We start from the raw sequence: 22468 nt of genomic DNA, 5'->3' as shown, positions 1-22468 counted from the left end.
TTTTTTGGTCCCCATTCTGCACCTGTGATTCCAAAGCTTTTGAATCCTGAATCTCCTGACCTGTATTAGTTTCTGGTAAAGATTGTATGGTTCTTAGGAGTGACATATTTTTCCTAAATGATAGAATATTCAAAAGAATACTGAAACCTAGTAACCAGTAAATTAAAGTTATCCCCATAGTCATATAAACCTTGCATGAAAAAAACCCATTGTTTTGGTAGCCAAAACAGTAAAATTCGTGTTGGAAATGAAAACTGCCATATTACCTATTATCCAGCAGGTGGCGCTGTTGCCAAGTCGCGACGAAAACGGGGTCCTGTTTCAGTGTCCGCCTAGTATTTGTTAAAAACTGGGAAATGCAAGTTGCTCAACAAAGTAAATGTAATTAAATCAATTCCGTACACGGAACCATAAACCCAGAATCCAGGGGTAGAGAAGAGTAACCCAGAAGCCGTGTATGCCTCCACGTGACAGAGTCGTCCCAAGGGGTTGCATCTTTCAGCAACCGGTAACCGCGTGCTCTGGTTCGCTCCGCTTAAGAGCTGCGCTTGCAAGGGAGATTTGAAAATGACTCAGAAAAGAGCAAACCACGTGGGCAGAGACTACGCGGGCCTGTGGAGTTTAAATCCACGTAGGGAGGCAAACGATAGGCTGCATGGGGACTTGAAGTCAATCTGAGGTGTCTAAAGGGAAAATATAAAGAACTGCAGCAAGAAAAGCCACTGCGTGATGATTTATGTTAAACTGCTGGCTCCACGCACAAGGCACAGGCCGCAAGGCACAGGCCGCGGCCAAACTGGCGGCCAGCAGCCGAGCGGGGGATGGAGGGGTCCTAAAACCAAACGTTGGGTGCCAGATGAAGGCGCAAGTCATAAACAATCCCACACCAGTTTGGAATTGTGATTAATAGAGTGGTATTTATTTAAAGGGGAATAAACTTACAGATCACCGTCCCAGACAACAGCCCTCTGCGCACGCAATTAGGATGAAGTCTAGTCGCCGAACCGGAGCAGGAAGTAAAGAGAGAGAGGAGGGAAGTAGCCGCTTTTTTTAAAGGGAAAGAGACCACGCCCCAATGGGCTGGTATCTCAGCAGCTATTGGCTGGAGGAGCAGAAGGACCTTCCGCAACAAGCTAGGGCCTGGAAGACCCAACAGTCCATATTGTCCAGCTGCTTCGACAAAGGCCAGGTGCAAAATGTACCAGAGTCTGTCTACGCTCATGACCAGGAAAAGGCTGTGCCTTAAGCCTAGCCATATTCTGTTAGTGATGTGCCCAGAATCACTGTTGGGTCTTTGCAGCCCTAACTTCAGAGATGCCTGTGGCACCCGTTATGATGCTGTCCTCCCCAACCTGGTCTTCAGCTCCGTGCTGATGGGGTGAATTTGGGCTTTAACACTAGAGCAGAGCAGGCAGGGGGACCCAGGCTCCATCAGAGGATCTGTGCCACTGCCCAGCGCATCCAGTGTAGACACTTGCCCCAGCACAGTCTTTTTTGACTGTTGGCCTTTCGACAAACTGCCCACTCTGCCCAGTAGTGACCTGATAGGGCACTGCGAGGAAGGCCAGCACAGGGCACAGAAACCCCACCGGCCTTGGCCAACATAAATCCGTGGTCTCCACCAGGGAGCAGCTTTTCTAATTTTTAAAATTATGTTTGTTTACATGGTTTTTGTGAGTAGGGGTGGGTTCAGATGTGCACAGCCTGTCTGTGGAGGTCGAAGGAGTTGCTTTTCTCCTTGCATAGTGTGGGTCAAAGGGATGGAACCCAGATCCTCACATTTGAATGTGGGAGTCCAGGAGTGGACTGAACCCAAGGAGAGAGGATAAACTATATAGTGAGGCTATGTCTGTTAGTATGTACACGCATTTTCATTTCTTTAACACCACCTTAGAAAAAGTAAAATGGGTGTGGCAACATAGTCCCATAATCCTAGTTACTGGGGAGATGGGCAAGAGGACCAGAGGATTACACGGTCAAAGACGCCTGGATCACAGGATGAGACCCTGTTGTGTTTTGTTCTGGTTTGTTTTAAAAAGGCCAGTCTGGTGGTGCACACCTTTAATCCTAGCATTTGGAAGCCAGATGCAGGCCAGGTGATCTCAGAGTTCAGGAACAGCCTGGACTACAAGAGTGAGTTCCAGGACAGCCAGGGCTACAAAGAGAAACCCTGTCTCAATCAATCAATCAATCAATCAATCAATCAATCAATCAAAGAATATACATACATTCATATGTGTGTGTGTATATGTATGTGTGTGTATACTTACGTGTGTATGTATACACATGCACAAGTTGGGAGAGCAGTTCAGTGACAGAGTACTCCATAGCAAATGTAAGGCCCTAGGTTTAATTCTTAACAACAGACTAAAAGATTTTAAAGGCCGTAATGATTTTTTTCTCTAGCATTTCTAATGATTTGATTGTACACATCTGTCATCTCTTTTGAGTTCATGTTTGTATGTGATAAGAGGAGATAGTTCAGGGGCTGGAGAGATGACTAAGGTTAAGAGCATTGGCTGCTTTTCAGAGGTCCTGAGTTCAGTTTCCAGAAACCACATGGTGGCGCACAGCCATCTGTAATAAGATCTGGTGCCCTCTTCTGGCCTACAGGCATACATGCAGCAGAACACAATATACATAATAAATATATATAAACACATAGTAAATGTATATGTAATAAATATATACAAGATAAATCTTTTTAAAAGGATGTTTTCAGTTTTTGGTCTTTTTGACTGGCTATCCATCTGTTTAACACTACTTGAAGGATCTTATGTGATATTTTGATTGTATTCTGACAAATAAAGCTTGTTTGGAGTCAGGGCAGGGCCAGCCACTAGTTGACCATAGAGGTTTTGAGGTTCCCCAACGTAACACATACGAGAAGGAGATTAGATGCAGGGACTCTTTTTGAAAACAGGGATATAGGATAAAAGGGTAGATTTTTGAATCTACTTTTTTTGTTGTTTGTTTTGTTTTGTTTTTCGAGACAGGGTTTTGCTGTAGTTTTAGAGCCTATCCTGGAACTCGCTCTTGTAGACCAGGCTGACCTCAAACTCACAGAGATCCGCCTGCCTCTGCCTTCCGAGTGCTGGGATTAAAGGCGTGCACCACCACCGCCCGGCAATTTTTGAACCTACTTTTAAACCAAAACAGTAACTACTAGTCTTAAATATTTTACATTGGTAGGTATGTATTTTTGTATATTGATACGTTTTTGAGGTTATTTTTGTTATGCTATGTATATTCCTACTTTCAGATATTTTTGTCTATCGGTACAAATTTAAGGTTATTTTGTAGAACATGATGTACATATGTTTCTGCTGTTGTTTACGGTATTGTACCTATGCAGCTCATTTAACAATACAATGTAATTTCTAGTTCTTGAGAGTTATTATTACAAACTTTTTAGGATAATAAATAAATGTAAGTTAGAAATTAGTCACCTAGGAGCTGAGAGATGGCTCAGTGGTGAAGAGCATTGCCTGCTCTTCCAAAGGTCCTGAGTTCAATTCCCAGCAACCACATGGTGGCTCACAACCATCTGTAAAGAGGTCTGGTGCCCTCTTCTGGCCTTCAGGAATACACACAGACAGAATATTGTATACATAATAAATAAATAAATAAATATTTTTTAAAAAAAAGAAAGAAATTAGTCACCTATTACAATCAAACTTGTAGTCATGTTAGGTATGTTTTCAAGGTCAAACAAATATAGACAGGTGGTCTTTAAAAACTTCAGAGATCTATAGAATATGGCATTTAAGTTTGTTTTTGTTTTTTCGAGACAGGGTTTCTCTGTAGCTTTGGAGCCTGTCCTGGTACTAACTCCTGTAGACCAGGCTGGCCTCGAACTCACAGATCTGCCTCCCTCTGCCCCCCCCCCCCCAGTGCTAAGATTAAAGGCCTGCGCCACTGTCGTAGGTTTCTTTTTTGTTTTATGACCATGTTTTTCTGTGTAGCCTTTGCTGTCCAGCAACTCTCTGTGTAGAACAGTCTGGGCTCAAACTCAAAATGAGAACTGTACAGAGAGAAACGCTGTGGGGGGGAGGCACTGATGGACTTAGGGCCCCGCCCTGTGACTCCCTTCTCCAGACACAGTCACAGTGGTAGTTAAGGCTTCGAGATAACTTCAAGCAAGGCGCTGGGCCTGGTGGTGCAGCTGTTATCCCAGCTACTTTGGAAGCTGAGGAAGGAAGATCACAAGTTCAAGGCCTGTGTGGGTAACAGAGAGACTGTGTCTCAAAGTAAAACAACTTGGGATACCAGCTCAGTGGTAGAGCATTTGCCTAGCATGAGTGAGGTCCTGGGTTCAGTCTCCAGTACTACTAGTGCAAAAGAGAAGCATTTAGATCACACACTACTTCATCTGTGGTCTACACTGTCTTCCTTTCTCCTTCCTTCCCTTCCCTCCTTCCTTCCTTTTTTTCTTTTGACAGGGTTTTTCTATGTAGACCAAACTGGCCTTAAACTCAGAGGTCCTCCTACCTCTGCCTACTGAGAGCTCTATTAAAGGTGTTTGTCACCAGGCCTGATACTTCTCTTTTTTGATGGCAATATTTGGTTTTTGACCCCCAAATATTCTGTTCTCTATTTGCTGTACAGGGGTTCACTTTTTAAGGATGGATTATGTTGAGTGCATGCTTGTAGCACATGTCCAACCAGACTTCTAGTTATACATGACATTTTTATATCAGTGTTCTAAGCACGAAGCTGTGATGTTTATGTTGTTTTGTGTTTTGCCCCATTGCAGGCTTCCTGAGGCAGGGCGGTAGGTATGGCTTGTCATTGACCACAGTGTCTAAAATCATGGCACTGTGGCTACTGTTGCCTTCATCACAGTCCTTTCTGGAGGTTGAGGGGTTTTTTTGTTTTGTTTTTATAGTCTCCTCTGTAAAGCAGGCTGATCTTGAACTCATGATTCTCCTATTCTGCCTTAGTTCCTTAGTGCTGGGATTTCTGCCATGTAACACTATGCCAGGCTCTCTGAAGGTTCTTTATAATCTCCTATATCAAGAAATGTCTCAGCAGTTAAGAGCAAATACTGCTCTTGTAGAGGACCAGAATTTGGTTCCCAGCATCCATATCAGGCAGCTTATAATCACCTGTGACTACAGCTCTAGGGAATCCAACTCCTGGCTTCTCTAGGCACCTGCACATGTACCACATGAACGTACATTTACCACATAGACACACAGCATATTCACCTAATTAAAAAAAAAAGTTAAAAATCTGAGCCTGGCCTTGGTGGTTCACGCCTGTAATCCTAGCACTGTAGAGGCGGTTGGTAGAGTTTTGGGACAGCCAGGGCTACACAGAGAAACTCTCGAAAAACCCACACGTACATAAAAAGTAAATAAATTTGCCGGGCGCACCACCTTTAATCCCAGCATTCTGGAGGCAGAGGCAGGTGGATCTCTGTGAGTTCAAGGCCAGCCTGGTCTACAGAGCTAGTTCCAGGACAGGCTCCAAAGCTACAGAGGAACCCTGTCTCAGGTTGGGGGGGACCATAGTGATATATGAGGTCAGCCTACATGAGGCCTATCTCAAAAGTACTCCCCCCCCAAAAAAAATGTTATCGGTGTATCCTAGTTAATATCAACCTGACACAGCCTTGTCTCAGATGACTCATCAGCCATTGTGGGTGGGACCATGCCCTGGGTGCTCCTAGGTGTTACATAAGGAAGCTGCTGAGCACTGGAGCAAGTCAGTGAGCAGATTTTCTTCATGGTTTCTACAGGTTTTTACCATGACCTTCCTCAGCAATGGGCTGGGAACTAGGTATGGATATGCAAGCCCAATAAATCCACCCCAGAAAAGAAACAAGGCCCAGTTCTTTCAGTCACTTACCAAAACTAGTTTATTATGCTTTCTCGCCAGACTCTGCTCCGTTCTTCTTTGTGTTTAGTTTGTGTCTGAGGCAGATAAAATGTAGTCCTGTCTGCACTGGGATCTTCACAGAGCTCCGCTTTGTCTCTGCTGGTTTTCTTTGTTGTCTCTGGTTTTTTGTTTGTTTGTTTGTTTGTTTGTTTTTGTTGTTTCTGTTTTGCAGCCCTTGGCTGGCCTTGAAGTCTCTCTGTAGATCAGGCTGACCTCAGACTCAGATATCCTCCTGCCTCCGCCTCCTGGCTTCACGGGTTCTCGTTCCCTTGCCTAGCCTTCTCTGTTGCATTGTTTTAGAGACAGGAGTCTAACTGTAGCCCAGGCTGGCCTGGACTCACAGAGATCTGATTGCCACTGCCTCCCAAGTGATGGGATTAAAGGCGTGCGCCACCACCAGCAGCAGCAGGCTAGCTCCTTTGATTCTGTTTCCACTTTTATTAGTTCACCACCACTCATCCTCAGAAAATCCAGTTTGGTTCTAGGGGAGTAAATAAACTTCGTGTTTGCCCGGTTTCACCATCTGAATGTTGCCTGCCCATGTGGCATCCCATGCTGGCTTTGACCCCAAGCAGGCTGGGAAAATGTGTCAAAACTCCAGGAGGAGAGGGACTTTTTTGCTTCCTCTGTCTTCCTGATTTTCCTGAGCCATGGCATCAGAACCGTGTACCTTCATGACATTTGGGATGTGAAGCTTCCTTTGAGGATTGTCACAGTTGAGTTCTGATGACTTTGATTGTTACTGGACTGACCCTAGACTTTTTAGGGGTGCAGCCCAGTGCATTCCTGCTTTTCTTCAGCTGTTACGGACTGAAACATGTTTCTGTGCTGCTATCCACACCACAAGGGCTGCTATGTGGTGCTGTGTCCACCCTTCCAGGGACCCTTGTATCTAGCTTGTGATGGAAACCCTACAACTGTCGTGGTTATTTTGTCCTCACTCTCCTCTGTCTTCAGATGGATTCAGAAACACCAATGAGGGTTAAAGGCACATGTTAGTCACAGAGCACTTAGCTGAACGTGCGGCCCTGGATGCAGTCTCTCGCACTGAGGATAAATGCCAAGGATTCTGAGTTCTTAACTCTAGGGCAAAGGTAGCATATTTTGAAGAACTTTGGAAAATGGAAACCTGGCAGTTTCTGTGCTGTTGCATGTGACTTTCCTTAGGGAGTCTGTTATCTGTTCACCCAGATAGAAAAGTAGTCCCAAGTCCAGCAGTGAATTCACTGAGGTTACTTACAGGAGCCTGGTGACTCAGCTATATCAGTAGAGTCTTTTCCCAGTAGTGTTTGCTGCTTATACCTTCAGGGAAGGGAGGGGCCTCAAGCCCCCCCCCTCCACGGGGAATGTCCTGAGGGTCCCTGGGAGCCTTGGCAGGTAACCACAGTGGTTCAGATAACCACATCCTACCTTTCCTTGGATGCTGCTCACGTGCATTGACTTTCTTTATTTTATCAATTAAGGTGTCAGTGTTTTCTCCATCGACTGTGGAAATGGAACAAGAGAAGATGAGTGTGAGTAAGGAGTTGAGCCCTGACTCAGCCTCCTACCACTGCTCAGCTTGTCATGGGGATGAGACCTGGAGCTACAACCATCCTATCAGGGGCCGGGCCAAGTCTCGAAGCCTATCAGCCTCGCCTGCCCTGGGCAGCACCAAGGAGTTCAGGTAGGACCAGGAGTCCCCTCTCCTCTCGTGCTATGATGGGACATGTTAGATCCTGACAGGACACGGTCTGATTCAGTGTAAATCAGCATTGCTTAATGTGAGTTTTGTCCATAGGGTGGGGCTGGGCACTGCCCAAGCAGTGTTGACCTTAGAGGGAGATTTATGCTGGGCACTTGTTACCAACTAATATGTGCCAAGTATAGGCTGCACTGTGTTTTCTTTTCTGCCTCAGCACAGAACCACCCATCCAGAGTCATGCTGACTTGAGGGTGAGCTGAGAGAAGTCCTGGTCGTGCTCAGTAAAAGAATTAGGTGCTGCTGGAGCAGGGGCGCTGCTGCGACCAGGGCCCGCGGGTCGTGGGGCGCTGCCTTCCTCTGCTGCAGCATAAAGCCTCAAGGGAAGGAAGATCACCTGACAAACATGGGATTCCACTGACATCAGGAGGTGTTCTCACTCATGGTGACAATAACGGTGTTATGGAGCTTGCCAGAGACCTGTGAGCTGTGCAGGCAGGCTTTCTAGTGAGGAGCCACTTTAACGTCATGGCGTCTTTTCTGTGAGAAAGATGATCTCTCAGAGCTCCTGCTCGGTAGCAGTGGAGGGACAAGGAGCTGCTTCAGCTTCTACATAGAAAGTTCTTTCTGTGAGCGATGGCTCCAGCAGAGGCCAGGAGGCCAGCACCTTTGCTCTGGGTGCACAGCTGATCACGGTGCCCTGTGCTGCCTGTTCCTTCTCCACTGTGTTTGTACCCAGCCAGCTTTGGGCAGAATTGCCTTAGTTTCTGGTTTGTGTGGGTTTTGGCATAGCATTTTTTTATTCCAGGAATGTTGAGCCTGTGAAAGTGACCATAGGTCAGGGCAGCTTCTGTCGCTGGTGGCTGATGCCCTCGGGCAGTGTGGGGACAAGCAAGTTTTCCCATGCAACCTGTCCTTCAAGGAGGATAGATGGACTGCTAGTGCTGACTCCTGTCTTTTGCGAGCCCTAAATTTCCTGCCTGGTAGCCTTTAAGTTCCTATAAAAGTTGATATTTGTGATAATTCTGCATAACTTTTTAAAGGCTTATATAAATAACCCAGGCTTGGTGATTCACACTTGCAGTGTTAGCACTTAAAAGGCTGAGGCAGGAAGATCATGAGTTTAAGGCCAGCCTGGGCTATAGAGGGAGGCTGTACTTGAAAAAAGGAGGATAAAAGGGGAAAGGCTTTATGTAAAACCCTAGCTCCTGTTTAGTCGAAAAAGGTCTTCAGCAACCAATCGACTCCTCTCCAGTTGTCAGCTGTCTAGTCTGGCCAGGCTCCATGACCCTGGACGTGGCCCAGTAATCTTTTATCTGCGTCATCAGGACTGGAAGGTTTTGTGGATTTGGAGGCAGCTGAAGGGGAAAGCAAGTTTGGAGACTGCTCTTGTTACTCAGTGTTGTTCTCTTTGGGCTGTGAAGGGTTGGTGAGACCCCAAGAACTTAGTGCAGTGTCCCAAGAAGAGAAATCTCCATACTGTTTTGGTCTTTGTGCTGATCCCCCAGAAGCATAGGGAGCCCTGACTGCTGCTGTCCTTGACTGTGGCAGGCACAGTGAACCCATGTTTGTGTGCTTAACTGGCTGGGCCACTTTTCAGGAGGGAAGGCTGGTTGCTCAATTAGTATCTGTGTTGTAGACACATGTGCTCTAGAGCAAATACTTCTGCTAGAATGTTCATCTAGATTATTGAGGGTGGCGCCAGGTTTTAACTCCCGATTATAGCCCACAGACCTGCTGAGAAGCTCTGCCTTGGGTCCTAGGCTCATGCCAGTCCCTTACTAGACTTGTGCCTTCTTTGATTTGGGATCAGTGTCCACAGGAGGTTGTCCAGGTCAGCTTCCATGTCTCGTTACTGCCATGGGAACCTGAGCAGCAGCGAGCTCTGACATAGCATCCTGGACCAGGGCAGGATCTTCTGGGCCTGCCATGTGAATGCTGTGGCTGATGGAGCTAATGTCATTTGGGTTTCTTGGACTTTGACAGGGCCTGACACAGCCCATGTCTGTCTTGCTGCCTGTCCCCTCCTACTTTGACATTAACCCCCACTGTGCTCCACAGGAGGACCCGCTCTCTCCATGGGCCATGCCCAGTGACCACGTTTGGACCAAAGGCCTGCGTGCTACAGAACCCTCAGACCATCATGTAAGTTAACCAGACTTGGCAGGGGGTGTGGGGGGGTCCTGGTGATTTTCATGGGATTGCCCTGTGTGGGGTTCTGAGTTGTTTAAAACAAGTCAAGCAGATGTCTTTCAGAAACTTTCTGTATTCAGAAATGCCTAAGTGGAGAAGCTCAGCTGGTGATTTCTCTCCCATGGCTTCCAGAGGCAGAGGGCAACACACCTGTAACCTGGCACTCAGTTTGAGGCAGAAGGATCTCCAGTTCCAAGCGAGCCTGAGCTGTTAGTAAGATGCCAGCCTGGATCACAGAGTCAGACCCCATCTGAAAAACAAGAAATAAACAAACCAGGGAGAAAGAGAAAAGTGTTGGGGAACTGAGGACTGTAACCATGGATGCCAGGTTCCGTCCTGTGCCTGTCCTGTACAGGTTGCATGGGATCAGTGTGAGATAGCTCTGAGAATTCGTTCTAACACAGTGGTTTCTCCTTTCATTGTTCCTCTAGAAATGTAAATTTTCTTTCTTTTTCGACCTGATTTTAGTTGCTGGAAAGTTGTCTCTCCTTGTTGGTGCATGTGTTTGAAGGGTGGGTTTGCCATGCTCCAGGTGGAACACAGGCCTTTCATGTGCCAGGCATGCACTCTGCCGCTGAGCTACGTCTCATCCAGTGCCCTTCACAGCTCTCACTGGGTCTGACCTCAGCAGTTATGTATCTCGTCATTCCTGTCAGCCCAAAGAGCGAGTGTGTTGTCACTGTATTCTTCACAGTGTCTAGTTGTGTTTTGTCACAGGGTACAGAAAAAAGAAAAATCCCTGAAATGGGTTGATACTACTGCTTTGTATTTTAAAAATTTAGAATGTTAGCCAGGGAGCGGTAGTGCATGCCTTTAATCCTAGCAGAAGCAGGCGAATCTCTTGAGTTTGACATCAGCCTGGTCTACTGAGCAAATTTCAGGACAGCCAGGGCTACCCAGAGAAACCTGTATCAAAAAAATATGCAAGCTCCGGGCAGCAGTTGCACACACCTTTAAGGCAGGCAGATCTCTGTGAGTTGAAGGCCAACCTGGTCTACAGAGTGAGTTCCAGGACAGCTAGCAACCAGGACTGTCCCACAGAGAAACCTTGTCTCGAAAAACGAAAAACAAAAAGCAAGCAACAAATGATTAGAATGTCTGGGCCAGCCGGGCGGTGGTGGCGCACGCTTTTAATCCCAGCACTTGGGAGGCAGAGGCAGGCGGATCTCTGTGAGTTCGAGACCAGCCTGGTCTACAAGAGCTAGTTCCAGGACAGGCTCCAAAACCACAGAGAAACCCTGTCTCGAAAACCAAAAAAAAAAAAAAAAAAGAATGTCTGGGCCAGTGGTAGCTCCGTGAGTAAAGGTACCTGTTGTCAAGCCCGACAACCTCAGTTCAAGCTCCAAAATTCACATGGTGGAAAGAGAAAAGATTGTCTTCCTACTTCTGTACTCCTTGTGATACACACACACACCATCAATCAATCAATCAATCAATCAATCAATCAATCAATCAATCAGTAATCCCAGACAGATGCAGGCAGATCTCTGAGTTCCAGCCCAGCCTGATCTAGTGAGTGAGTTCCAGGACTATACAGAGAAACCCTGTCTTCAAAAAAAAAAAAAAAAAACAATAATAATAGGAAGAAGAATTAGAATTTTATTTCATGACTTTTGTTTTTGTTTCGCCCTCACTGCTCCCCATTCAGAGACCTTTGTGATTTGTACGTCCAGAATCTGTTCCTTCAAAGGATTGTGTGAAAGGGCCACATGTCTGGGCGGTGTGCTGGGACTTGTTGGGTGGACATTAGCCTGAGTGTGTGAAGTGGAGACGCTGCACGTTTGTTCTTGTTCCATAGGCAGGTGTTGTAGATGGGGCTAGTGGTTTCCCCTCAGAACACACGTGCTGTGCTGTGTTCTCAACCTTCTCATGTTGTGGTGGTCTCCAGTCATAAAATCATATCATTGCTACTTTATAGCTGTATTTTTGCTACTGTTATGAATCGTAATGTAAATAACTGATATGCAGAATATCTGACCCCCAAGAATATGTGACCCCCAAAGAGGTTCAGACCTTCAGGCTGAGAACCTCTGATCTAAGCTTCCTTTCAGAGATGACAGCGCTGTTGCCTGTTCTGCCACCTCCAGGCTGTCCAAGGAACTGCAGGGTTAGTGTAACTCTTAGTACTGATGCTGTTCTGGAGGGATGCTAGTATTAGTGCTTTTGAGACAAAAACTTCCAGTGCCTGTGTGTTCACAGAGCAGAATTACGAGTTATTGCTACTACTAAATATATGTCACGGGAAGGAAGGGATGCTGACATGTTGTATACTCCCTATCCGTACATCCAGCAATTATAATCACACCAACACCACAGTCTCCTAACGTCTACTGTGACCCACATGGGGCCACCCAAGCTCCCTACCACCTAGAGCTCTGGGCACGTTCCCTGCCCTCTGCCCCCTTGCTCCTGGCCCCTCGTGCCTGCCCACCACCTCCCAGTGTCCTCCTGGTCTCTTGTGTTTGCCCAGTACCAGCTGCTTTCAGCCACTTCCCGCACAGCCTGACACTTGCCCCTTACTTAAGCCTTTCCAACAGCCAGTTTTTCGTATAATTTATATATATGTGCCTGAGTGTGTCTGCTTCACCCTATGTATAATTTATGTGTGTGTGTGTGTGCCTGTGAGTGTGTCTGCTTCATCCTATGTATGCAGCTTCCTATGGAGGCCCGAAGAGGATTTTGGACCCCTTGGAACTAGAGTTACAGGCAGTTGTAATATATAATATATGTAATATATAATAGATGTTAGTTCTGGGAACCAAATACAAGTCCTCTGCAGGAGCAGTGTGTGCCTTTGGCTGTCCTGAGACTTCCTCTAGAGACCAGTCTGGCCTCAAACTCAGATTCAACTGTCTCTGCCTCCCAAGGGCTAGAATTCAAGGTGTATGCCAGCACAGCCGGGGAACATTAACTGCTGAGCTATCTCTCTAGCCCCTCACAGCTGGTTTTACTTAGATTATCAGTTACTTAGACCAAGACAGAGTGGCCTCCAAGCTATTCTTTGAGGTCAGAAAGTTCAAGTGGGGGTTTTAGGGACTGGCTTAGTGTCTAGAACAGGCACTAACTTGCCTGCAGTCGTTTGCTGGACTCTGGGGTACATAGTTCGGTCACCTGTGTCTTTGTAACGTTCCACGTGTAAATGTAGGGCACATAGTACCTGTGTTGTAAGAATGGGAGCTTCATATGTTTCCCAGATATTCCCAAGATAGCCTAGAGCTCATCCTGAGGACTTTTCAGAGGCCGTGTTTTCCTGTGGGTGGGTGAGACTCTCTCTCAGCCGCTGTTAGTTATGGCACAGTAGTCATGCATCCCTGGCTGCTGCGGCAGATCATCTAGAGCTGGTTCTGACAGGTCATGGCCTGTCAGCTTCACATGGCACCTGAAGTTCAGGCTGCCTAGAATGGCCAGCATTCCCCTTTAGGTGACCCAATAGGAAGCTGAGGAACTGGTTTGTGGTCACAGGGAGGGTGTGGCATCTTGACTTGTATATACTAATGCTGGTGGCGCATGCTGAACCCTTCTGAGCTTTTGGGCTGAAAGTTGTGGGCTGAGCCTACCTGGGGCAGCCATGACACACACATGGGCAAGGCAGGGTGTAGGGTGGGGGCTTGGAGCTCTGGTGGGGCAGAGGGTTGTGATCACTCAAATTCTCCGGAGCCCAGAATTCAGGAAATGGTTGCCTTTCACCTGCAGCCCTTTCACCTGCAGCCAGCCTGAGAACTCCTCCCTGTAGGCGGGCCCTGCCATTTCCAAGCTCCCAGTTCCCTAAGCAGTCAGGACGCTGTGGCCTGCCAGAGGCCTGCTAGGCAGGTGGTCCTGGTCCTCCCCTAAGAGCAGGGAGTTCAGGCTGGCCCTCTTTGCTCTTAAAGTTAACCTCCTGTTTTGTTCATTTTAAAAGTAGATGGTTAAGCAAAATGGTCATATATTCAGAAGGAAGTCTACATTTTATTTATTTGATTTTCTCAGTTTAGAGAACACTTCTGTAGGACCTGTGAGAAGGCTTTTATATTTGGCTTTCAGTTTTGAAGATACAAAAATTAGACTTACAGTGTAACACACAAGTAGGAGCATGGTAGCCAGGCAGGGCTCTGTGTGTGTCTGCTTGTAGCACTGAAATGCTGGGGACATGCCTGCTGTCTCCTGGAAGGTGGAGACTGCCTCAGGAGTCGTGAGCGCTACAGGCAGGTGGTGAGAGGTGGCTATGAGCGGCCCCTCCCCTCCCAGAAATGCCAGAAACAGGTGAGTGCTGTGACCAGGGTTCCATGGTCATTTTCTGACCTGTCTTTAGTAGTTTGTGTTATAATTTCAAAAGTTGGTAGTGGGTTTTCATAGACTGCCAGATATGGAGCCTTTTTTAATTGGGAGAAATTGTGTTGGGTAGGGAAAATGGTGTTTCAGAAGTAAGATTACCAGGCCAAGCATGGTACCAGGTTGTGCCTTTATTTCCAGCACTCCGGAGGCAAAGGCAGGTAGATCTCTATGATTTCAAGGCCAGCCTGATCTTATATAATGAGTTCCAAGCAAGTCGAGGCTACATAGTAAGAACTTGTCTCAATAGATAAATGGATAGAGAAATAAGTTAATAATTAAAAGCCAGCCAAGTTTATGGCATCGAGAGGTAGTAGGCCACACGCCGTCCATGCACATAGAAGGAAACACACACGCTAAGGGTCCTGGGACTGGAAACCATCCACAGTAGACCCCAGGACAGAGGAGCTGGTGTTCTCACTGGACTGACAGACAGCTTAGGCTTTTCCCTCTGCTCTTCTGTGCCGCCCCTGTTCCCACCGGGGAGTGTCAGAAGGAAATGAACACAGCATGTGTGATTTGGCCCATGACGGTGATTACAGGTACAGTTGGCCAGCAGGGTGCCCAAGGGGATTTAACCAAAGCCATGTGGACAGTAGCTGGGCAAGGGGTCTTCAAGGATGGTTGCTCTGGCTCCAATGTGTTCCTGGCTCCAGGCTGCAGGATGGCTAGCAGCCAATCCTGGAGGGATCTGGTGCTGATTCTATGTACACAAGTTGGCAGTGCATTTGACCTTGTTCTTGGTGTGCTTATTTTTATTTTTCCAAATTGCCTGCTTCTTTCCTCAAGGAAAAGATGACTGCTGGTATGAGCTCTCTTCTCTCCCTAAAGGCACATCCAGGACCCTGCAAGCCAGCGGTTGACATGGAACAAGTCTCCCAAGAGTGTGCTTGTCATCAAAAAGATCCGAGACGCCAGCCTACTGCAGCCCTTCAAAGAGCTCTGCATGTATCTCATGGAGGTAAGGCCAGCAGGTTAGGGATGTGCTTGGGGTGAGTGGGGAGGAGACTTGTCCAGGGTTGTCTCTGCCTTAGCTGTCTGAAGCATTCTTTTTTTTTTTTTTTTTTTTTTTTTTTTGAGACAGGGTTTCTCTGTGGTTTGGGAGCCTGTCCTGGAACTAGCTCTTGTAGACCAGGCTGGTCTCAAACTCACAGAGATCCCTGCCTCCTGAGTGCTGGGATTAAAGGCGTGCGCCACCACCGCCCGGCCCGGCCAAAGCATTCTTAAAAGTTCTAACTAGCCCGCAGTGCTGGAGGCTGGGAAACTCAAGGTGGAGGAGCTGCATCTCCTGCGAGCCTTGTAGTACTGTGTCAAGTGTTTATGAGGAACTTGCCCCAGGGCATTGCCCCACTTCCTTTTTTTGTTTGGGGGGGGGGGTTGTTGTTTTCCTTTCTGGTTTTTCACACTGGATTTCTCTGTGTAGCCTTGACCTTTCTACAACTCACTTTGTAAACCAGATTGGCCTTGAACTCACAGAGATCCTCCCGCCTCTGTCTCACGTGCTGGGATTAAAGGCCTGTGCACCACCACCCCTTGGCTACCCCACTTCTAAGATACTAGCAGTGCTAGCTCTCCTGACCTCAACCCTCCTAAGTCATGCTGCAGCAGTTAACCCTCACCTGAGTCCCTTTCGTGTTGCCTGCAATACAGCTCCCAGTCTGGGTGAGTTTTAGCTTGTGATTCTGGAGAAGCAAAGTCCAGGGCCACATCTGATGCTGGCCATCTTCCTTGCAGAGCCCAAAGGGATAGGACAGCATATGGAAGGAGGTGGTGTGTTCCTGTTGTGTGTGTACACATCTTCTGCCCTTTCCCTCTCCTGTGAAACCATCAGAATGTAGTGGTGTGGCTCTACCCTGATGGGGCTCACTCCTAATCACCCCAACACCTCAAAATCATGTTGCTTTTCAGTAGATGACTTGGGAGACACCCTCAACACATCCAAACCGTGGCATAGCTGTCTGGTTCCTGAGCCACTAGGTTAGAAAGTGCCTATTTGGGAAGAAGCTTCGATGATGTCATGAGTCAGAGTTTCTGGCTACATAGCAACAAAGTGAGCAGGCTGGAAATGACTTGCTAGCTAAGGAAACAGCTTTTTCCCCCCTGACCCAATGTGGAAAAGCCAGCATGACCTGGGCTGGGCTACTGAGGGCTGTGTGGGGGCTCCCATGTATACTTTACTTCCAGGAGAACAACATGATCGTGTATGTGGAAAAGAAAGTGCTGGAAGACCCTGCTATAGTGAGTGATGAAAGCTTTGGACCAGTGAAGAAGAAGTTCTGCACTTTCCGTGAAGGTGTGCTGTCTTGACCTCTCTCAGTTGGCAGAAGCCATGAGCATTCTGCCTTTGTTGGCATCTGCATGCTTGGGCACTAGGGCTGTGTCTGACAACAGTTCCCAAGATTTGTGTCTGCTCTCTAGATTATGACGACATTTCCAACCAGATAGACTTCATCATCTGCCTCGGAGGAGATGGTACCCTGCTCTATGCCTCCTCTCTTTTCCAGGTAAGGCCATGTTTCAGGGTACTGATGCATTGTTTGGGTACAATGTGAGGAGGTGTTTTCAGAATGTGAGTCCCCTTACTCTTTATCACACAGCTTCATACTAGAAGCCACAAGCTTCTTAGTGTTCTTACTTTTTTTTTTTTTTTTTTTTTTTTTTTTGGTTTTTCGAGACAGGGTTTCTCTGTGGTTTTGGAGCCTGTCCTGGAACTAACTCTTATAGACCAGGCTGGTCTCGAACTCACAGAGATCCGCCTGCCTCTGCCTCCCGAGTGCTGGGATTAAAGGCGTGCGCCACCATCGCCCGGCTTTAGTGTTCTTACTTTAAGGCAGTGGTTCTCACCTGTGGGTCGCAACCCCTTTGGGGTCAAACAACTCTTTCACAGGGATTACCTATGACCATCAAAAAAACACACAGATATTTACAGTAAGATTTATAGCAGTAGCAAAATTACAGTTATGAAGTATCAACAAAAATAATTTTTTTTAAATTTTTTATGGTTAATTTAACTTTATTTTATGTGCATTGGTGTGAAGGTGTCAGATCCCCTGGAACTGGATTTTCAGACAGTTGTGAGCTGCCATGTGGGTGCTGAGAATTGAACCCGGGTCCTTGAGAAGAGCAGTCAGTGCTCTTAACCGCTGAGCCATCTCTCCAGCCCCCCCAACAAAAATAATTTTATGTTTGGGGTCACCACAATGTAAGGAATTGTATTAAAGGGTTGCAGTATTAGCAAGGTTGAGAACCACTGCGCTAAGGAGGTAGAAGTTTTTTTTCAGCCCAATTATTGGCAGTAAAGCAAGTTTGCAGGTAACTAGTCTCCTGGGGTGACTAGAGATGAATGGACATGCTCTGACAGTGCTGGGCTGGCCAAGGAGGAAGAGCAGTAGTGTGGGGAGACTCCCTGAAGGGTGACCATGTGGCCACAGACCAGACCCTCTGGGAGAGACCTGGCACTGCGGAACTAGTCTAGAAGCCAAAGTCCCAGGCTGGTAAGGGCAGCAAGGAGACATTGGAAGCTCTCTGGTCTTACCCTCAGCAAGGTAGGAGCTGGCCCATGGTGTGCTAGAAGAGTAGGCATTTGGTACCCTAGTGGGCTGCCAGGGCAGAGCCCATCTAGCTGTGTGGAGCTGGGGGTGGAAGTGGGGACTGGGGTTCTCCCAGCAAGTTGTCGTCTGTACTTTGCTAAACAAGTTTCTGGCCACAGACTTCAGGCAACTTGTACTTGAACCTTGGTTTTTGCTTGGCCCCATTTGTATTTAGATGGGGCCTAAACGATCTCCATTTTTCTTCTTCCATCCACCAGGTCTCTGCCAAGTCTGCCTACCTTCTAGCCTTTGTATTTCTGTAGCCACATCTTTTCTGTGTGACCAGTGAGCTGGTCTGGGCTCGGCACTTTTGTTTCTTTTTGGCCCTTCCCACCTTGTTCTCACTTCTTGGGGAGATGGCACCATCCTGCCCTGTTCTGGCTCTTCCACCTCTTGCCTTGTTCATGCCTACCCATGCCCAGGGTCCACAACTATAGGCAGTTTGGTGTTTCCTGGGTAGCCCAGCAATGCCACCTGGTCTCCTCACCCACAGGGCAGTGTGCCTCCTGTTATGGCCTTCCACCTTGGCTCCCTGGGCTTTCTGACCCCGTTCAACTTTGAGAACTTCCAATCTCAAGTGAATCAGGTGATAGAGGGTAAGTTGGAATGTTCTAGATCTCTCAAAACAGCTCAGGGTTTACCTCCTTCTTGGTAATGTTTTTGTTGCCGCTGTTTTTATTTTTTAATTTTATGTGTATAAGTATTTTGCCTGCAAGTATGTCTATGTACCACATGTATGCCTTGTGCCCATGGAGGTGTGGGATCCTCTGGGACTGGAGTTACAGATGGTTGTGATCCATCATGTGAGAGCTGGGAATTGAAACTGGGTCTTCTTTAAAAGCAACCAGTGCTCTTAACCACTGAGCCATGTCTCCAGCCCCCTTGGTTTTTTGTTTTGTTTTATTTTGTTTTTTTCATATTTGTTATTTAATGATGTAGTTTCAAGATTTAGAGATTTCTAAATTTCAGATATTTCAAACACTCCTTACTAAAGTGGGAAATCTGGCAGCACATGGCTGCTCAGGGTGGCTTTGGTGAAATGCACTGAGGTCACTGGCGTAGAACAGAAAGGTGAAGGGTCCCAGCCTCCCTGAGCTGGATCCTGCTGACCCCAGGGAATGCCGCGGTCATCCTGAGGAGCCGGCTGAAGGTCAGGGTGGTGAAAGAGCCCAGAGACAAGAAGAGAGCCATCCATAATGGCCTCAGTGAGAACGGCCTGGACCCAGAGGGCGGAAAGCAGGCCATGCAGTACCAGGTCTGTGGAGACGTCCCCAGCAAGGGATCAGGGTGGGGTGCACTCGGGCTGGGATCCCTGACACTAGGATAAGAAACTTTGGGTGCACCGTAAGTGCTTATGGTAGTGCCATGGCCTTGCCATCTCTTCCAGGTCTTGAATGAAGTGGTGATCGACAGAGGCCCCTCCTCATACCTGTCGAACGTAGATGTCTACCTGGACGGACACCTCATCACCACTGTGCAGGGCGATGGCGTGATCGTGTCCACCCCGACGGGCAGCACAGCATATGCAGCTGCAGCCGGGGCTTCCATGGTGCACCCCAACGTGCCGGCCATCATGGTCACACCCATCTGCCCCCACTCGCTGTCATTCCGGCCCATTGTGGTCCCAGCAGGGGTCGAGCTGAAGGTCAGAGCAGTCTCCCTGTATCTCCTCTGGTCTGTGAGTCTTGACCCTGAGCCAGCAAAAAGCAATTGTCACTCCCTCAGCACTTGCCACCTCCAAAAGACAATGCTACTCCAGCACCTTCAGATGGGAGCCCTGCCTCTCAGCTAGCTTTGCATCTGTCCATGGTCTCTGCTGGCACAGAGAGCTGGCCAGCCCTCCATGCAGGGCTCTCAGTTGCAAGTAGTAGGGATGGGCCCCATTGGGAGGGAATGACGAAAGTGTCTCTGTGATGAAAGACCCCTGATTGGTGTCCTCCACAGAACCTTTGACCTGGTCTCTCTGGCTGACCTCTGAGTGTCCAGCCCAGCCTCATTTTTCTATCACCTCATCACAGGCCACTCAGGCTAGTTTGTCACTAGCGTGAGTTCTAATGACCATGTCTAGGAGGTAGCTGCCAGTCTTAGAGCACCGACGTGAGGCTGAAGTTGTTCCGTACAGGAACTCCAGAGGACCCTGAGTGGGCTGGGACGCACCCTGCATGCCTAGAGCCCACTTTTGTTCCTGTTCCACCCCTTAGATTATGCTGTCACCAGAGGCCAGGAACACTGCATGGGTGTCGTTTGATGGACGGAAGAGGCAGGAAATACGCCATGGAGACAGGTGTGGGGCCACAGTGCTGGGCGTGGGCTGACCTTGTTTTCTGTCGCTAGTGGTGGCCTGTTACAAAGCATGGTCATGTGTAGATGTAGTAGGCTTGTAGCAAGGCCAGGCCCCTTGGTTCTTGTTATACACAGACTGCACTGGTCTGAGCCTAGATCTAGGCACAGACTGCACTGGTCTGAGCCTAGATCTGTCGCACTGCCTGTGACCTGCAGCACCTGCAGATGAGAGGTCCATAGCCTCAGATAGCGATGCACTGACTTAGGCTAGCCCCTCCTCTTCCTGGATGTGTTGGTGTGCTGCCAACAGCAGTCACAGGCTCTAGGACAGACCAGCAGAGCTGCTTATGTATTGGCCTGGTCATTCTAAAGTCCCCACCCTGCCTCACCTCAGGAGAAGTTGCCTGGACCCCTGGGAGCCAGAGACCTGGTGAAAACAGGGACAGAGTCTCTGTCTGATCCTCTCAGGATCCAGGGTGGCTGCTTCCTTTTGGACAAAGTGAGACCCTGGGAGAGGGCCTTGACCTAGGGAGAGTAGTTTGTTACTTGAAAAGGCACCCGGCTTACACAGACATATTTCTCTTTCCTTCAAAGCATCAGCATCACCACCTCCTGCTACCCGCTGCCCTCTATCTGTGTGTGTGACCCTGTGAGTGACTGGTTTGAGAGCCTTGCCCAGTGTCTACACTGGAATGTTCGGAAGAAGCAAGCTCACTTCCCGGAGGATGAGGACCAGGACGAGGAGGACAGCTAGGCCTCACTTGCCAGCCTCTGACCTGAGCCCTCAAGCCCTTGGGGGCCTTCCTTCTCTGGCTCTCCTGCTGGCCTTCTGGCCGACCTGGCCTTGACCAACCACATGGCTGTCTAGGATCTCTGTGTCCTGCCTGCCTTGCTGGGAGAGCTTGGGTCTGCCTTTTGAAGAAGAGATCAGCTTTTTAATGTTTTTAAACCTCTTTTTCATTTCTAAAGAAGCAAAATGAGAACTGGGCTGGGTGTCCTACATCTCTCCTATGGGCCCCTGAGATCCCAGATCAGGAATTCCCATAAATCAGTCTGTTGAAATTCTGAGGGGGTCAGAATGAATTGATCTTCCCTTTGATATTGAAATAAATGTCTCAGCCAGAAATCTTCCTTTAGCTGCAGTGCTTTTCCCCAGGGACTGTACCTTTCCCCTGCAACTCTTGGGGTCACCTGCAGCTTTGCTATGGGTTGGCAAAGCATGTGATGGCTAGGTGCCTCTTAAGTCTGGCCCAAGGCCTCTGACTCCTCCCAGAGCAGAGGCCACACTTTGCACAGCCATCCAGCAACATCACATTCCTCATATCGCAGGGCAGCAGCTCCCGAGACATTTTAAATCCTGTGTACACTTTTTAGAGATTATTTTAAACTTTCTGAAGTGATTATGTACATATTTTCTTGTACACACTTTGTGAAGATTTAGAGGGGACTGCCTGTTGTCCAGTGTTTACATTGTGTCCGGGACAGGGCTCCGTGCTTCCACTCTTCCCTTACACAGTGGCCACAAGGGTTTTGAGACCAACTCACTATTGACATCAGGCTGTGGGCCTGCCCTCCTTCCACAAGAGTCTTAGGTTTGCATCTAAGCAGCAGCCACGTGTAGCCCTCTGTGCAGCACATGTATGTAACACAAGTAACACATGTGGACGCCACACAGACCCTAGAGCGTTTGTGGAGTCACTGGTCAGCCAAGGTGCTGCAGTTAGGTCATCTTCCCCTCTTCTGGCGGGAGGAGGAAGGGAGAACTGCCCATTCTTCGCCTGGCTTTCAGGGTAAAGTCAGGCTTCTGTCCCGTGCTGCTCAGAAGGGTTCGCCAACTACTCTAGTGCTGACCACGCTGTTAAAGTCAGGACCTCCGGGCCCTTGTTGACCTCAGCACCTCTGGATCCCTGAGTGGTCTGTTATCAGTGCTGTTAAGTTGCGATTGCTTGTCCCCAAAATCTGTGCCGTTCATCTGTTACAGTAAGCACAGCAGGCCTCTGTGTGGTCCAGAGGAGAGCAGGGTCTGCATGGGTCACGCATCTAAAAAGCAAGTGTTGACAAGTCTAGAAGCAGCTGCTATCAGACTGATCTAGAACACATGGAGTTTTCACGTAAATTCTTAATGTTTCATATTAATATCTTAAAATTTGTTAATTGTTAATGAAGGCCTTATTACTATTTTCAGATTCTTTCCATAAATAAACTTGTTAAAAAAAATAAGAGCTTTGTTTGTCTTTTTGTAGCCAATTCCTGTACTCAAGGGCATCCAGCATGGTCTCCAGAGGCCCATCTACCCACAAGAGAGACCCTGACTCTGGGTTGGCTAGGTGCCTGCTCTAAACCAATATAGCATGAGGAGCTGGGGGCACAGCCACCTCTGCAGAGAGGTGGTCGCATGTAGTGCCCAAAGCTGGGATAGAAAGGTGACTACCAAGGCTAAAGACTATGGCCATGCAGGCTCCCGGCTGTAGTGTTCCCAAGTTAGAGCACCGAGACCAAAGTGGACATGAGTCTGAGTCCCAGTGTTGCA

The 22468-nt window shown here is 48.1% G+C and overlaps 1 protein-coding gene across 3 annotated transcripts in view; it reads left to right on the top strand.

Moving 5' to 3' along the window:
* Nadk (NAD kinase) overlaps window positions 1-22148 on the top strand; it is a 35759-nt gene extending 13611 nt beyond the window's left edge. For 2 of the 3 annotated variants that reach the window (XM_057784413.1, XM_057784412.1), the window contains exons 2-11: window positions 7347-7549; window positions 9626-9709; window positions 14897-15026; window positions 16250-16358; window positions 16484-16569; window positions 18149-18251; window positions 18771-18910; window positions 19043-19300; window positions 19857-19939; window positions 20533-22148. In XM_057784413.1, coding sequence (XP_057640396.1) covers window positions 7377-7549; window positions 9626-9709; window positions 14897-15026; window positions 16250-16358; window positions 16484-16569; window positions 18149-18251; window positions 18771-18910; window positions 19043-19300; window positions 19857-19939; window positions 20533-20692 — 1326 coding nt within the window. In that variant the 5' untranslated portion in view covers window positions 7347-7376 and the 3' untranslated portion in view covers window positions 20693-22148. The remainder of the gene's footprint in view (window positions 1-7346; window positions 7550-9625; window positions 9710-14896; window positions 15027-16249; window positions 16359-16483; window positions 16570-18148; window positions 18252-18770; window positions 18911-19042; window positions 19301-19856; window positions 19940-20532) is intronic. The other variant, XM_057784414.1, reaches the window with a different exon arrangement.
* The last annotated feature ends 320 nt before the right edge of the window (window positions 22149-22468 follow it).

This window comes from Chionomys nivalis, chromosome 11 (genome assembly GCF_950005125.1).
Source record: "Chionomys nivalis chromosome 11, mChiNiv1.1, whole genome shotgun sequence".
NCBI classification, from domain to species: domain Eukaryota; kingdom Metazoa; phylum Chordata; class Mammalia; order Rodentia; family Cricetidae; genus Chionomys; species Chionomys nivalis.
The sequence above is the reverse complement of the archived record's forward strand: the minus strand, read 5'-3'. Positions and strand labels throughout refer to the sequence as shown.